This window comes from Mobula hypostoma, chromosome 22 (assembly GCF_963921235.1).
Source record: "Mobula hypostoma chromosome 22, sMobHyp1.1, whole genome shotgun sequence".
Taxonomy (NCBI): domain Eukaryota; kingdom Metazoa; phylum Chordata; class Chondrichthyes; order Myliobatiformes; family Myliobatidae; genus Mobula; species Mobula hypostoma.
The window spans coordinates 51,554,127-51,570,486 of record NC_086118.1 but is presented as its reverse complement, the minus strand read 5'-3'; the positions used below and the strand labels follow the sequence as shown (position 1 = coordinate 51,570,486).

At 48.7% G+C, this 16,360-nt stretch overlaps 1 protein-coding gene across 2 annotated transcripts in view; it reads right to left on the bottom strand.

Moving 5' to 3' along the window:
* Positions 1 to 16,360, bottom strand: part of gnav1 (guanine nucleotide binding protein (G protein) alpha v1) — a 122,880-nt gene that overhangs the window by 62,041 nt on the left and 44,479 nt on the right. For both annotated transcript variants that reach the window (XM_063030562.1, XM_063030561.1), the window contains one exon: positions 13,636 to 13,796. In XM_063030562.1, the coding sequence (XP_062886632.1) occupies positions 13,636 to 13,796 (161 nt within the window). The remainder of the gene's footprint in view (positions 1 to 13,635; positions 13,797 to 16,360) is intronic.

The following is a 16,360-nucleotide window of genomic DNA, read 5'->3' as shown; positions in this document are numbered from 1 at the left end:
ACACTTCAGTCTTTGGAAGCGGGGAGGAGACTAGAGCGTCACTAAACACCCCCTCCCGACCCCCACCTTACTGCTCTGACATCTTCCCCCTTCCTTTCCAGTCCTGATGAAGGGTCTCAGCCCGAAATGTCGACTCCTTAGTCCCTCCATAGATGCTGAGTTCCTCCAGTAGTGTGTGTGTGTGAACGAGAGAGACAGACAGACACGCTTGTTTCCAGCATCTGCAGAACGTCTTGTGTTTATTAACACATCCCTGTTAGTTGGAGCTTCCTGTTTGTAAGATGGCTGCGACCTCCCAGAGCAATGGCTCTGTCACAATTGTTAAGACGTCAGCTGTAGAGAACTTATAGTACCCTAAGATGCTGAAGAGAGTTTTATATAAACGCACCTATTTATGGATGACAGCATCGCCCAACACCCACTCAACTGCAGCTTGACTGCAAAGTGAGTCACCGTCTTTCTCAGGGAGATGATTTGTTACTGTTGCACTGGAACTTGGTTAGAACTCACTGCAGCCCCGTTGCAAGCAGAGTCCCTGCATTTTGTCCACGTAATTAACTTCACAGGCACCAGTAGCCAACACAGAGGCATTTTCAGTTTGATCTGAGCTGTGAGCAAAACAAACCTAAATTACCATCATAACTTTTAAATTTTTATTTATTGAGATACAGTGTGGGATGGGCCATTTCAGCCCTTCGAGCTGCACTGCCCACCAATCCATCCAATTTAACCCTAGCCGGATTACGGGACAGTTTACAAGGACCAATTAACCTACCGATTGGCATGTCTTTGGATTGTGGGAGGAGGAGACCCGCGCGATCATGGGGAGAACGTACAAACTCCTCACAGGCAGCGCTGGGAACTGAACCCGGGTCGCTGTGCTAACCACTACACCACCGTGTCACCTCATCACATCAACGTGGTCCAGACAATTCTGAGATACAAAGTCAAAGTAACTTTATTATCAAAGAATGCATGCGTCACTACACATCAGCTTGAGAATAATTTTCTTGCAGGAAAAATAAAGAAATAAAGTGGAATTTATGGAAAACACGACGTAAATAAAGACTGACAAGCAATCAATGCTGCAAAGACAATCGTGCCAATAAAAAATAAACATCGTACGCGGGAACAGATGGAACTGGAACTTGCCCGGGCCGATGAGAATATTAAGCAACATATTAATGTGAGCAGCTCCCCACAACGTACACATTTTATACATGTGTATTAAATTAGAGGGGTCTTGAGTCGTGTCTACCGGCTCACAGAACACGTCCAGCACCTGACAACACTGTTGCTGTCCCTGAGCTACTTTCATTGCTGAGACGTCGTGCAGAAACATTTCCCATCCACTTTGAAGGTTGAACACGTAAGGGGATTTGCCCGGGGACCAGCGTGTTAGTGTCATCGCGAAGAAGGCACAACAGCACCTCTACTTTCTTAGAAGTTTCTGCAGAGTCGGCACGTCACCTAAAACTTTGACAGACTTCTATAAATGCAGAATGGAGAAGACCCTGACTGGTTGCATCATGGTCTGGTATGGAAACACCATATCGTTGTGTATCTGTGCACTTGCAATGCTACTGTGACAATGTGATTTCCTTTGGGATCAATAAAGTATCTATCTTTCTACAGAAAGTGTTGGACACAGCCCGGTCCATCACAGGCAGAGCCCTCCCCAACATTGAGCGCATCTACAAGAATCGCAGCATCCGTCATCAAGGAACCCCACCATCCAGGCTATGCTCTCTTCTCACTGCTACCATCGGGCAGGAGGCACCAGAGCCTTAGATCCCACAGCAACAGGTTCAGGAACAGCTATTAACCCTTCAGCCATCAGGCTCTTGAACCAGCATGGGTAACTTCACTCACCTCAACTCTGAACTTATTCCACAACCTATGGACTCACTTTCAAGGACTTGACAACTCATGCTGTCAGTATTATTTATTGACTTAATTTTTTTTTGTTTTTGCAGTTTGTCTTCTTCTGTACACTGGTTGCTTGTTGGTCTTTGTGTGCAAATTTTCATTGATCCTATTGTCTTTCTTTGTTCTACTGTGAATGCCTGCTAGAAAATGAATTTTAAGGCAGCATTTGGTGATAAATATGTATTTTAGTGATAAATTTACTTTGAACTTTGCTGCAATGTCAAGGGCCTTGCGGGCAGAATGGCTGAGTGATGGTGCATTCAGAAGTGAGGGAATTGCACAGGATCAAGGGGCTTTATTTTTGGTTCCCACAAGGTGGTAGTCATCATGGTTTAATTCCCACCGCTGACTCTAAGGAGTTTGCACGTTCTCCCCGTCCGCGACCGTGCGAGGAGAGTCTGGGTGCTCCGGTTTCCTGCTACATCCTAAAGACATACATTTCGGGTTAGAGTCGGTGAGCAGACTATACTGGTGCTGGAAGCCTGGCGACACTGCAGGCTGCACCCAGCACATCCTCAGACTGTGCTGGTCGCTCGGGCACATGGCACATTCAGGACCAGGCTTAATACACGGTGAAATTTGTTGTTTTGCAGCAGCAGTGCTCTGCAATACTGAACTCCAGTAAGAATATATATAATTGCCTGGCTGTGGACAAGGAGAGTCCGTGACAGTTCATTATCAATGTTGCTCATTTAGTTAAAGAGTGATATTTTTCCCTTTTTTTTTTAAACCCATTTATTTAAATGATTTGGATTGGACTGATTTGTTACTGTCACATAGAGTGAGGTACAGTGAAAACTTATCTTGCGTACAATTTATACACAATTCACCCCATCGTTATGTTCCATATTGTATGTCGTAGGCAATCATGGTCTTTCCAGGACCATGATTGTTCTTGGCAAATTTTTCTTCAGAAGTAGTTTGCCATTGCCTTCTTCTGGGCAGTGACTTCACAAGATGGGTGACCCCAGACAGGCACAAAACAAAAAATTTAAGTGTACATGCGACAATTAAAGTTCAAGGTAAATTTATTATCAAGGTGCACATATGTCGCCATATACAACTCGGAGATCCATTTTCTTGGGGGCATACTCAATAAATCTATAGAATAATAAGCATAAACTTGATCTTTAGATAAATTTTATTTTTACAATCCTTTCCCTTGGCTGCTTCACCTCAGGTCTTGGCAACATTGGGAAGTATTGGTGGAGAAAGAGAGAAGGAAAACCAACCACTCCATAAATCTTTCAACAGGTGTCTGAGGTGACCTTGCGGTATCCCCAGATTCACCACTTGGGTGGGGGGGGGGGGTTCCCAGAAACATAAATACTACCAAATCACTGCAGGCGACCTTTGCCCTGGCAACAACTCCTTCAACGACCGACAATTCTCCACGACATCAGCCGATACATCAATGGAGACCCGCCTTCCCTCCTCCACTGACTAGTCCCATGCTCAGAATCTGAATCAGAACATGCTGGGAAATTTGTTGTTTTGTGGCAGTAATACATAGAAATAAGAACTATAAATTACAATAAGTAAATATAAAAAAGTAAATTAAATTAGTGCAAAAGAAAAGGGAGAAAAAGGAAGTAGTGAGGTAGTGGTCATGGGTTCAACGTCCATTCAGAGATCGGATGGCAGAGGGGAAGAAGCTGTTCCTGAATCGTTGAGTGTGTGCCTTCAGGCTCCTGTACCTCCTCCTGTTTCTGTGCTGTGTGACTGATACGACTGACCACACGTCGATGGTTTGGCGCTCTGGCAGTGTAGAAGTTAGCAGGATGCTATTACAGCTCAGAGTGTTCTGGAGTTCAGAGTTTGATTCTGGTGCTATTCTGTAAGAAGTTTGTGCATCCTCCCTGTGGAATGCGTGTGTTTTTCCCCTGGGTGCTTCCCACCATCCAAAGACGTACCAGGGAGGTTAACTGGTCATTGTAAATCGTCCCGGGATTAGGTTAGGGTTAATTGGGGTTGTGGGGTTGCTGGGGCAGCCTGCAGTTTATTTAACACTGTATGTTAAATAAATAACTTTTCATAGTACTGCTAGGCCCTTTGTGTTCCTGCTGAGCAATTCCTCCTCCTCCTTGCCCTTCCACACCTCCCTCTTTTCCCCATCTATTTATCATCCACCTGCTACCATCTCCCCACTCTACACCCCATCTCCTTCCCAGCGTAAAATGCCTGTCACCTTTCACCCCCCCCCATCCACCAATCACCTCCGGCCTCCTCCCCTCTCCACTGTCAGCCCCGAAACGCTGGCAACTTCCTTTCATCCCCAAGGATGCTGCTCGACCCGCTGCGTTCCCCCAGTAGACTGATCGATTGTTGCTCTCTTGTGTCTCCAGCTCCGAGACTGACCCAGATGAGGTGCGAGGTGTATTGGGGTGGGGTGTAGGTGAAACAATCACAGATCCATGGCCCCCTCCCAGATCCTGGGCTCCCAGCGGCTGTATGCATACTACGTGACCAGTTGTGTGAGGTGTAAGGGTCAACTCCTCAGTTATGTACCTTCACCTCTCCACATCCACCCTTCAGAAGATAAATGGTCATTTTTTTTTTTCTGGGCGATACAGTTGTGGAGAGACAGAGCTGCTGCCTCTCAACAGCAGAGACCGGGGTTCAATCCTAACCTTTGCGTGGGGTTCACACATTTGCCCTGAGTGAAAATACGTCCTCCAGTTCACAGCAACGTGCAGATGCATTCAGTGGCCATTTCACCATGCGAATCATGTGGCAGCAACTCAATGCACAAAAGCACACAGACATCTTTAATATCTCTCTTAAACAGCCCGCAGTCCTTGCAGGCTTCAAGGCAGTTCCCCACCATTCCAGCGGCCAAGAGCCCGACAGTAACTGGTCCAAATGATTACTGGCTATGGGCACTGGCTTCCACAATCATAAAGTGCTGTTAATGAATGGTGTAAAATCCCACCTCAGACCATTTCCCACTGACCCACCGCTCAAACCGGTCCACTCAAGATACCATAACCTCGGCCCTCCACTACACCCCTGTTCCACCTAGAAAACGATGCCCCGCATGCCAAGATGTCACTCATCGACTTCAGCTCGGTGTTTAAACACGATTAGCCCTCAGAGCCTGTGGGGTGGGGGTGGGGGTGGGGCTGGGGCTGGAGGTGGGGGGGGGGGGAAGAGAGAGAAAATGATCCTCTCTGTAACCGGATCTCGGACTTCTGGACAGAAAGACCCCAGTCAGTCCGAGTTGGCAGCAACATCTCAAGCCCCATCGTGCTGAGCACTGATGTCCCCCAGGGTTGCTCAGATCGAGCTCACACCCCATCATCAACTACACTGATACCACCACAGTGGCTGGCCTCATTAGCAACTGTGACAAGCTGGCATACAGAGAGGCAGGGAGGCTTATCAAATGGTGCGTGGGGATCTCACTGAAACCTATCGCATGGTGAAAGGACTAGACAGGGCAGATGCGGAGAGGATGTTTCCTGTGGTGGAGATATCCAGAACTGGAGGATAAACCCTCAAAATTGAGGGGAGACCCTTTAAAACAGAAGTAGGGAGGAGTTTTTTCAGCAAGAGAATAGTGAGTCTATGGAATACTATGCCACAAACTGCGACGGGTGCCAAGTCAGTGGGTATATTTAAGGTGGAAGTTGATCGTTTCCTGATCGGTTAGGACATCAAAGGATACAGCGAGAAAGCAGGTTAATGGGCTTGAGTGGGATCTGGGATCAGCCATCATAGAATAGCAGAGCAGACGCCATGGGCTGAATGGCCTAATTCTGCTCCTGTGTCCTATGGTCTAACAACCTGAGTCTCAATCTGGACAAGACTGAAGAGGCGAGGAGCGCGGACAAGGCTGAAGAGGTGAGGAGCGCGGACAAGGCTGAAGAGACGAGGAGCGAGGACAAGGCTGAAGAGACGAGGAGTGAGGACAAGGCTGAAGAGATGAGGAGGGCGGACAAGGCTGAAGAGGTGAGGAGTGTGGACTTCAGGAAGGCGCAGGTCACCCACTCTCTGTTGCACGTCAGTGGCTCTGCCGTGGAGAGAGTGAAGAGCACAAAGTCCCTTGGAGAGACAATCTAACCTGGACCCACAGCACCTCCTCACTGGTCAAGTGAAGGGATTAAAGGGCATTGGTAGAAAATGGGTGGCCAGCACTGACTCGGTGGGCCGAAGGGTTTGCCTCCAGGCTGTATCTCCTCAACAGCTCTGAGCTCCCGTCCACCCGAGGCCCAGCTTACAATCAGCTCACAGAACACCAATCACAGACATCAGCCTCCCCTCTGCGGACACTGCTCCTGCCTCGGTAAAAGAGCCAGCATAATTAAAGACCCCGTCCACCCCGGGCAGTCCCCTCTCTCTCATCGGGCAGAAGATACAAAAGCCTTGCCCCTATGGTCAAGGACATTTCTGGTAGATTATTGAATGGTGCAACATCGACTTTATTATGATCCCGGTTACCTGCACTGCACTCTCTCTCTGTAGCTGTCACACTTTATTCTGCATTGTTATTGTTTTACCTTGTTCTCCCTCAATACACTGTGTAATGCATTGTGTTGGGTGGCAGGGTGGAGATGCGTCTCGACTGAAGAGGAGGCAGGGTGCTCCTTCCCTCCGCTAGCCTGCAGGTCACCCTTGGGCGAGGTGTAGCACCCGCTTAGCCCCCGATCAGGGTGATGTGAAGCCATGGGAGCAGCTGTGCACATCACAAGTCCTGGTTATGTGACCACTGACGCCAGGCAATCTCTGAAGAGTATTGATCACCCGTCTCGCAAGAAGAAGGCAGCGATGACAAACCACTTCTGGAGAAAAATTTGCCAAGAACAATCATGGTCCTGGAAAGAAGTGATTGCTCACGTCATGCGACACGGCGCATAATGACGATGATGAGTTGTGTGTAAACTGTCCCTCACTATGTGACAGTAACAAACCAGTCTAATCCAAACCATTTAAATAAATGGGTTTATTAAAAAAAGGGAAAGATATGGCAGTCGTAACTAAATGAGCAACACTGACATTAAACTGTCGCGGACTCTCCTTGTCCACAGCCAGGCAGCTCGCGGAGTTACTCTGTGCTCTCTGCCTCTCTCCAGGCAGAACAGGCTCTCGGATTAGAGCACCTCGCTCCCTCATTAGCTCTAATTGAGGCTGTCAGTGTGCCGGGACTCACTCACTCCGGAATGCCAGGAGACCTCTGGTTACGGCAGACCTGACCTTCTCGCTCCGCGACTGGGCCTTAATGTCAGCGACAGTAATTACTGCTCTGCGTGTTAAAGAGAAAACTAACGCTGGCCTCGTTACGCAACAGCAATGAATACAAGCCGATTTCTGGAAATGTCACTCCCAGCCCTTTCCAGCTATTAACCAACAAGCCTTAGCTTCCTAGCACTCACCGTTAAGACATAGTAATTAGACTCATATCATTATTTTAAATCTCTCAGATCAGAACTTGTCACTCTACACAACCTCGCCTTCCTTCCTCTGCCCCATTCCCATCTAGGACCCTTGTCCACCAGTAAGGGGCTGCGCAGGCCCTTCGGCCCAACTAGTCCATGCTGGCCAAGATGCCCTTTTATGCTAGTCCCATTTGCCGGCATTTAACCTTGCAGACCTTTCCAATCCATGTACCAGTCTGAATATCTTCACCCTGCCCCAACCACCTCCTTTGTCAGCTCGCGATGTTAGTACCACATAACTTCTGATGGGAGGTGCCCCTCAGTTTGCTGTTAAATCTTTCAGCCCTCACCTATGCCCTCTATATTTTTGATTCCTTCTTTCCTGAGGAAAGAGAGAGAGAGAATTAGTCTCACTTGTCACACATACATTGAGACGCGCAGTGAAACGTGCCATTCTGCGTCAGACCAAATCAGCAAGAATCGTGCTGGTGATGTCACAGCATGGCCCGCAAATCAGTGACCCTAACCGGTACGTCTTTGGACCGTGGCAGGAAACCAGGTCACCCGGAGGAAACCCACGCGGTCAAAGGGGGAAGGTACAAACTCCTTACAGGCCGTGGGAGGACTGAACTCCGATCGGTGATCACTGATGCCTTATCCGCTACGCGGCTCTGAATGCAAGCATCGTCGTATCTACGAGCCTCATGATGTTACACTTTTATAAGATTAAAGTCAATCTCCCCCACTTCAAGTGCCAGCCTGCCCAACCTCTCCCGGCAACGTGCCGGTAAGCCATCTTTGTTCCAGTTTATCTCACAGAGAGTGGTGGGTGTATGGAACACCCTGCCATTAAAATTCCTCTTTTTAATGCCTTTTTTTTAAAAATCCCCTTTTCAAGGTGGTTGGAGTTCTATCGAGGTCCTGATCTGCACCGGCGTTCAAACTGCAGTTTGATTTTACGGCGGATGAGTTCCTGCTCCTGGAGCTCAGTGGCTGACTGCTTCCTGACATTCTCCGGGCGCAGGACGGAAGATGGCGCCTCGGGGGTGCGGCACTGTGGACGACTGATTCCAGGCCGGTGTTGCTGACCGAGGCGTCGCGGGAGAAGGAACATCGGGATTTCGCTGCGGAGCACGTACGGGCGGAGGTCTCTGTAATCCAGCGATCTCGCATTCTCTTGCTCTCTTTCTTTCAATGCTGGGGAGAGTTTGCTGCAGAATCTCACGGCAGATGGTAATATCCTAATAGTGATCGTCAGTCTCCCCCTTCACTGTGAAAATGGGCAATATCTCTCTGTAACACACATCAAAGTTGCTGGTGAACGCAGCAGGCCAGGCAGCATCTCTAGGAAGAGGTACATTCGACGTTTCGGGCCGAAACCCTTCAGTTAGTCTTGACGAAGGGTCTCGGCCTGAAACGTCGACTGTACCTCTTCCTAGAGATGCTGCCTGGCCTGCTGCGTTCACCAGCAACTTTGATGTGTGTTGCTTGAATTTCCAGCATCTGCAGAATTCCTGTTGTTTGATATCTCTCTGTACCTTGTTAGCGAGAGAGAGAGAGAGCCTGTGGCATGTCGAACTATCGGGTAAACAGTAGTTTTACTGACTGCAGATCTTGGTCTCTATTTGGTGTTTTGCTGTTGCTTGCTGGGTGATGGACACTGACGCGTTTTGCTGAAACAGACGGGGGGGGAGAGGTTGAGGCGTTACTGATTGCTGGGGCTTGCGTGGCGGGAGGGGGGTCTTTGGGGTTCTAATGTTCATTTGTTTGGGGTTCGGTTTCTCGTGGATTTCAGGTTGTATACTGTACACGTTCTCCAACAACAAACGCAGTTTAACTCCACGCCACCTGCTAATCCGACACCCAGCTGCGTGTTAACGGTAACGAGGGTCAAGCTGAGGTCAGTGCTCAGCTCGCTGCTTGCGAGGTTAACTTGTCTCTGCGCTGGACCGAGATGAGGCCCGCCACTAACGGGGCCCCTGGACCTGCTGCAGAGATGAACGGGCTTCGTGGCCGTGAACTCACTTTACTGTTTGCACGATTTGTTCTTTTTTCCCCCCACGTTGGGTGTTTGATGGTCTTTTATTAAAAATAAGTTCTATTGGGTTTCTTTTCTTCGCAGCTGCCTGTAAGACGACGAACCTCAGGGTTCTATATAGTATACATACTTTGATGATAAATGTACTTTGAATATACTGTATGCTGAAACACACAGTGAAACATACCATTAAGACACATTTGCGTTAACAGCAAACACACCTACTGACATGCTGGGGGGGGGCACATCCTGGTGCGGACACAGCAAGCCCACAATGTCCCGCAGAACCACACAGAGAAGGACTCAAACAGCAACAACAACAGGACAAAAGGCGGCTCTTTTCCACCTTCTCAGAGAGACACACACACACACACACACACACACGTTGGCCTTTAACTACAGGACAGGCTGCCTCTAGGCCTCCAGTCCCTGGGCCCCCGAGGGGTGCATCAGAGGGATTTGGAAGGCAAGTCTCCCCTGCACAGCGGCGGAGAAAGAGTTAAGTACGCACAACATGGGGCTGAAATTGCATGCACAGAGCCACTGACTCGACCCCTCACGGGACGCCGACCGCGAGTATATTGTGCAGCAACTGAGTGCAGGATATAATCTACATTTTGTGCTTCTTTAATGACCTTTTAAAGGGAAATTTCATTAAAAAAATTGTTTCAACATCTGCAATTATAATTAAATATCACTCACATCCTGAAAAAATAATAGTAATGTTCTGTATAAGGTGAGTCATTTTTTTTAAATTAAGCACTGAAAAGCAAAACATTACACCTTTTCCTTTATGCCAGTGCTACAAGTGAGTACTCACGTCCAGTTATTAAATACCTTCCTCCAAGAGGACACAACCTTGTCGTAGGGTTTGGAGGCTGGCGTATCTCAATGACCCGGCTGGAGTCAGGGCTTTAGGCTTTCACTCTTGGTAGGGTCAACCATGCCAAACAGGTCAAAGGGTAGAGGTCAGGCTAAGAGTGGTCCGCCAGTCCTCCAGGTTCAGGGGTTTAGCTCAGGGCTAACAACCTGACCTGTTGAACAAAACTGTTACAGAAACAGCAATGAAGAATCCTTCTACATCTGAGTGTGACAGTATTCCTGAGTCTCCACCTGGGACTTGTGTAACTGAGAGTAGTGAAAACCGACAGGAAGTTACTGACATGATGAAGGAAGCCCTGAACACCGCCAGAGATGGGAGACCTTCATTGCTGCCCCGATCGCCAGCGGTGTACCGGACAGTAAACAGTAGCACATAAACACCTTGGTGTGAGACACGAGGCCAGCACTACACTACTGGCTGTTCTTGTCTTGTACGTGAGCACCTTGGTGTGAGAGACTAAAGATTGGCGTCAAAACATACAGTGAAAACGGGGGCCTTGTGTCAAATCAAATCAGTGAGGATTGTGCTGGGCTGCCCGCAAGTTTTGCCAAGTTTCCGGCACCCTCCGTTCACGAACGGTAATTGTACGTCTTTGAAATGTGGAAGGAAAGCACAGCCCCTGGGGGTGATGGGGAAGGAGTGCCCAGAGCCCTTACCAGCAGTGGCAGGATTCGAACTCCAATCTTACAGCCGGTGCTGTAAAGCGTTAGGCTAACTGCTTCGATGCTGTTAAGACTTTAAACTTTATCAGCACACTCCTTCCTTAAACACCACCCCGCATTGTTTGACAAGCATGAACAGACGTCTTTGGAATGTGGGAGGAAACCAGAGCATTCGGTGGAAACTCAGCACAGTCACGGGGAGAACGTACAAAACGCCAGACAGCCGGCGGCAGGAATCGAACCCTGATCTCACAGCTGGCACGGTAAAGTGTTGCGCTAACCGCTATGGTACTGTGCTACCCAGTGCCCAGCAGACCGGCTCCCGATTTGAGCGCGTCAGCTCCTGACACCCGATTTCTTCCCATGGCCTCCCAAGTCAGGAGCAGGGCGACACACCCTCCCCCTCACCGGGGTGAACACTGTTCCAACAACTCCCTGCAACACGCACACAATGCAGGAGGAGCTCAGCAGGCCAGGCAGCATCTGTGGAAAAGAGTACAGTCGATGCTTCAGGCCGAGACCCTTCAGCAGAACTGCTCCTCACGTTGTGTCTCAGCCCAGAATGGCAACTGTTTACTCTTTCCCAGAGATGCTGCCTGGCCTGCTGAGTTCCTCCAGCATTGTGTGTTTGTGTGTGTGCTTTTGCGTCTGTGTGTCTGTGTCTACTGGTTGCTTGGATTTCCAGCATCTGCAGACTTCAAGCTTCAGGATTATTTATTATCAAAGGATATAAACTTTAGATTTGCTTGCTCACAGGTAGCCACAAAACAAGAAACTCAGAAGACAAAAAATAATAGAAATAATAAAAAACACTTGAAGCGCAAGAGAAAGATTAAAAAAACCAAGTCATTCAAACAATTGAAACGAACAACCGCATTCGGTATCAAATCTGAATCCTCAGATCCGACCCCCGGAAAAGCCTGGAGTAGGCCCAAAGCCTCGGTATCAATTCATCATATTAGTGGGCAAGGAGCACAACAGCCAGGGCAGTCTGCAAAACCTCAGCACCATGGAGATGACCATCGTGGAGAGCGAGCGAAACAGGCTCGTCTCCGATCCCGACTCCCTGTCTTTTCACTCTATCTGCAACCTTTCTGCAACGCACCCTCTCAGGCCATTCCCCGAACTCTCCACGCCATCGCTCGCCCCTTCACTGTTTCCGGCGAAATTTTAACACAATTTACCTCAGAAAAGACATTTTAGCGATGTTTTCTTGCCTGATTTTCTCGTGTTTTGTATTCAATACCATCCATATAGGACCAAGCAGCCCAGTTGAATGGCGTCCTGTCCACCACTGTAATTACTTGTTTCCATCACCACCGGCACAGAGTTTGTGGTATGGATGGTGTACAAATGCACCTCGGTTACCAAATAGCACTCTCTAAATCTGCCTTCTACTGCCAAGGTCAGCATGTTGGCATTCACTTCGAGAGGACTAGAATATAAAAGCAAGAATGTAACGCTGAGGTTTTATAAAGCACTGGTGAGGCCTCACTTATGGTACTGTGAGCCGTTTTGGGCCCCTCATCTTAGAAAAGATGCGCTGGCATTGGAGAGAGTAAAGAGAAGGTTTACAAGAACGATCCCAGGAATGAAAGGGTTATTAGGGAGAGAGGGAGCCTGTGGTATGTCAAATACCGGGTGAACGAGCAGTCTATGGAGTACTGCAAGTCTGGGTATTTGCGTTGCTTTGCTGCATGAGTGAGTGCTCGGTGGCAGTGCCAGTGGGGGGAGGGGGGGATTGTTGCTTGCTTCCGCTTAAGCGTGCGAGGGAGGGGAGCTGAGGGGAGGTCTTTGGGGTTCTAACATGTAACTGTTGCTCATTCTTTGGCGGCACTCCTCTGTTTTCGTGGATGGTTGCGACGAAAAGGTATTTCAGGATGTATATTGTATACATTTCTCTGACATGAAATGTACCTTTGAAACATATGAGGAGCGTTTGATGGTTCTGGGCCTGTACTCGCTGGAGTTTAGAAGAATGGGGTTGGGAGGGGAAAATCTTTCATTGAGACCTACTGAATACTGAAAGGCCTAGATAGAGTGGACATGGAGAGGATGCTTCCTATTGTGGGAGAGTCTAGGACTAGAGGGCACTGCCTCAGAATAGAAGGACGTACCCTTGGAGGAATCTTTTTAGCCAAAGGATGGTGAATCTGTGGAATTCACTACCACGCACAGCCGAGGAGGCCAAGTCACTGGGTATATTTAAAGCAGAGGCTGATAGGTAATGGATTAGTGAGGGCGTCAAAGGTTACTGGGAGAAGGCAGAGAGTGGGGTTGAGGGGGCAAGTAAATCAGCCGTGATGGAATGGGCTAATTGGCCTAATTCTGCTCCTATGTCCCTGGGTCTCCTGGGCAACACACTACAGCCAGTTCACCCCCTCAGTCACACAGGGCGACAGGTGACTTGTTAAAGGAGCGTAAGATGATAAGCAGGCCAGAGGCCTTTTCCTGGTACAAGAGGGCATAATTTTAAGGTAGATGGAGGAAATTACAGGGGGATGCAGAAATTCATCTTGTTTTATAACACAGGGAGTGGTAGACGTGTGGAACACACTGCCAGTGGGGGTGGGAGAGGCAGATACATTAGGTACAGTTACAAGGCTCTTAGACAGGCACAAGGACAACAGAAAAATGGAGGGCTAAGGGCTAAAGTGGGAGCGAAACGTTAGATCCATCTTAAAAAGGTTGAAACAACACCGTTGGCGGGAAGGTTTCTACGGCGCCGTAAGTGTTTCACGTTCTTACTAGTGAGCGGAGTCGTTCAGTTCAAACTCGTAGCCGCGCGCTGCTGCCAGCTTTACGTGCGGGTCGGCCCACAGGCAGCGGAGGGCGTGAGCGACGAACGGGAAGAGGGCGCAATCCTCGTCAACGCACTGGCCGCACGATAGCACCGTCTGAGCGTGGATCTGGAAGACAAGGAGCAGAGCGGTCAGCACCTGCCAAGGACGGGTCACGGGTCTCAGAGCGGCGGCGCGGGGCCAGGACGCTGGCCGGGGGTGGGGGCGGCGAGGGGAAGGGAAGGAGGGCGGGGCACTCCAGATATCAACGTGAGTACAAATCTCCAGTAAACAAGAAATCAGAGTCAATCAGGTTTATATAGTCATAGTCATACTTTACTGATCCCGGGGGAAATTGGTTTTTGTTACAGTTGTTCCATAAATAATAAACAGTAATAAAACCATAAATAGTTAAACAGTAATATGTAAATTATGAAATAAGTCCAGGACCAGCCTATCGGCTCAGGGTGTCTGACCCTCCAAGGGAGGAGTTGTAAAGTTTGATGGCCACAGGCAGGAATGACTTCCTATGATGCTCTGTGCTGCATCTCGGAGGAATGAGTCTCTGGCTGAATGTACTCCTGTGCCCACCCAGTACATTATGTAGTGGATGGGAGACATTGTCCAAGATGGCATGCAACTTGGACAGCATCCTCTTTTCAGACACCACCGTCAGAGAGTCCAGCTCCGTCCCCACAACATCACTGGCCTTACGAATGAGTTTGTTGGTTGTCAATGTATTCCTGCCGCACAGTGACTAATCTCACGACATCTGCGAGTGATATCAAACCTGATTCTGACAAATATTGTGAAAATTGCTGTTTTGCAGCAGCAGTACAGTGCAATACATAAAACTAAGTTAGAATAAGAAATATTACACAAGTACTTTAAAAAGAGAGCAAAAATACTGAGGTAGCGTTCACTGGTTCATTGTCAATTCAGAAAACTGATGGCGGAGGGGAAGAAGATGCCCCTGAGGTGTTGAGTGAGTGTCTTCGCTCTCCTGAAACTCCCCCCTGAGGCTAGCAATGAGAAGAGGCCAATTCTGGGTGGTGGGGGTCTTTAACGATTGATGCTGCCTTTTTGAGGCATCGCGTTGTGAAGATGTCCTCAAGGCCGGGGACGGATTCAACAAATGTCCGGTTTGCCATCACGGACACACGCCATGAAATTTGTTGTTTTCCGGCAGTGGTACGTTTCTGGCCGAGACCCTTCGTCTGAGCTGGAGAAAAAAAGCTGAGGAGTAGATTTAAAAGGCTGGAGCTCCAAGCGTCTCGGCCCGAAAGGTCGACTGTACTCTTTTTCCATGGATGCTGCCTGACCTGTTGAGTTTCTCTAGCATTTTGTGTGTGTTGCTCGGATTTCCAGCATCTGCAGATTTTGTGTCTGTGATTGGATTATTACACTGCAAAGCCTCTTCCAGGGTTGCCAACAATGAAGAAGTTTAAATCTTCTCTTCGACAGGAGTTCAGTGAAACCCTCTCCCACTGCTCCCCCTCTGGGATCTCTGCACCCCTCTGACTCTTCACTCCCTCTCCTCCCCCCACCTTTTAAATCTACTCATCTTTTTCTCTCCAGTCCTGCTGAAGGGTCTCGGCCCGAGACTTCGACTGTACCCTTTTCCATAGGTGCTGTCTGGCCTGCTGAGTTCCTCCAGCATTTTGTGGAAGAAAATGGTGAGAGTGGAAGGTGGAAGTTAAAGATAGCAACTTTATCATCCAGATACTTCCCCGAAGGAGGTACAGTCAAGGGTCAAAAGTGAACAAAGTTCAATGGGGGCGAGTGTAAAATCCTAGATCCACAGAACTTTACCATGGGAGAGCATGGGAGGAACAGGGATGTGTCGATAGGACTGGTCCCACAAACCAGGAACAACGTCTGGCGTTGGCGCAATGCTGCCACCTGCTGGCATCACACGTCCATACAGCTCACAGTCCATCCCACTGGAGCAGATAGCAAACACAAGAGATTCTGCCTGTGACGGAAATCTTGAGCGACACACACAGAATACCGGAGGAACTCAGCAGGTCAGGCAGCATCTTTGGAAGGGAGTAAACAGTCGACTTTTTGGACCTCGTCTCAGCCGAAACGTCGGCCATGTTATTCCCCTTCACAGACGCTGCCTGACTTGCTGAGGTCCTCAAGCACTGTACGTGTTGGACCAGATTCCAAGGTCCCCATCCGTACCTCTGTATTTGTGATCTGCACCAAGGCTTGTATCACTGCAGAAAGACAGCAGAACATGGATGGGAGAAAAATAGAGGCTCTGTGGGAGGGAAGGGTTAGATTGCTCCTCGATCGGTTAAATGGTTGGCACACCATAGGTCAAAGGGCAAGTACTGTGCCGTGGTGTTCTATGCTGCAAACAGAGCTGATAGGTTGATGTAAATAATTTTACACCTTAACTGTTCCAAATCTGCCTCCTCCATAAGAACTGATCCACAATTCCCTCTTCATCTTTATCCAGTTTCTTTTCTTCAATCTTTATCTGCAACTTGCCACAGTGACTCCCAGTGGGAGGGAGCTTCTCCCTGGGCTACAGACCTTCTCCCGTGACAACAAGATACCGATAATTACATAGAACCTAACAGCACAGTACAGGCCTTTTAGCCCCTCGATACTGTGCTGACCTTTTCACCTACTCTAAGATCAATCTAATCCTTCCTTCCCACAGAACCCTCCAATTTTTCTTT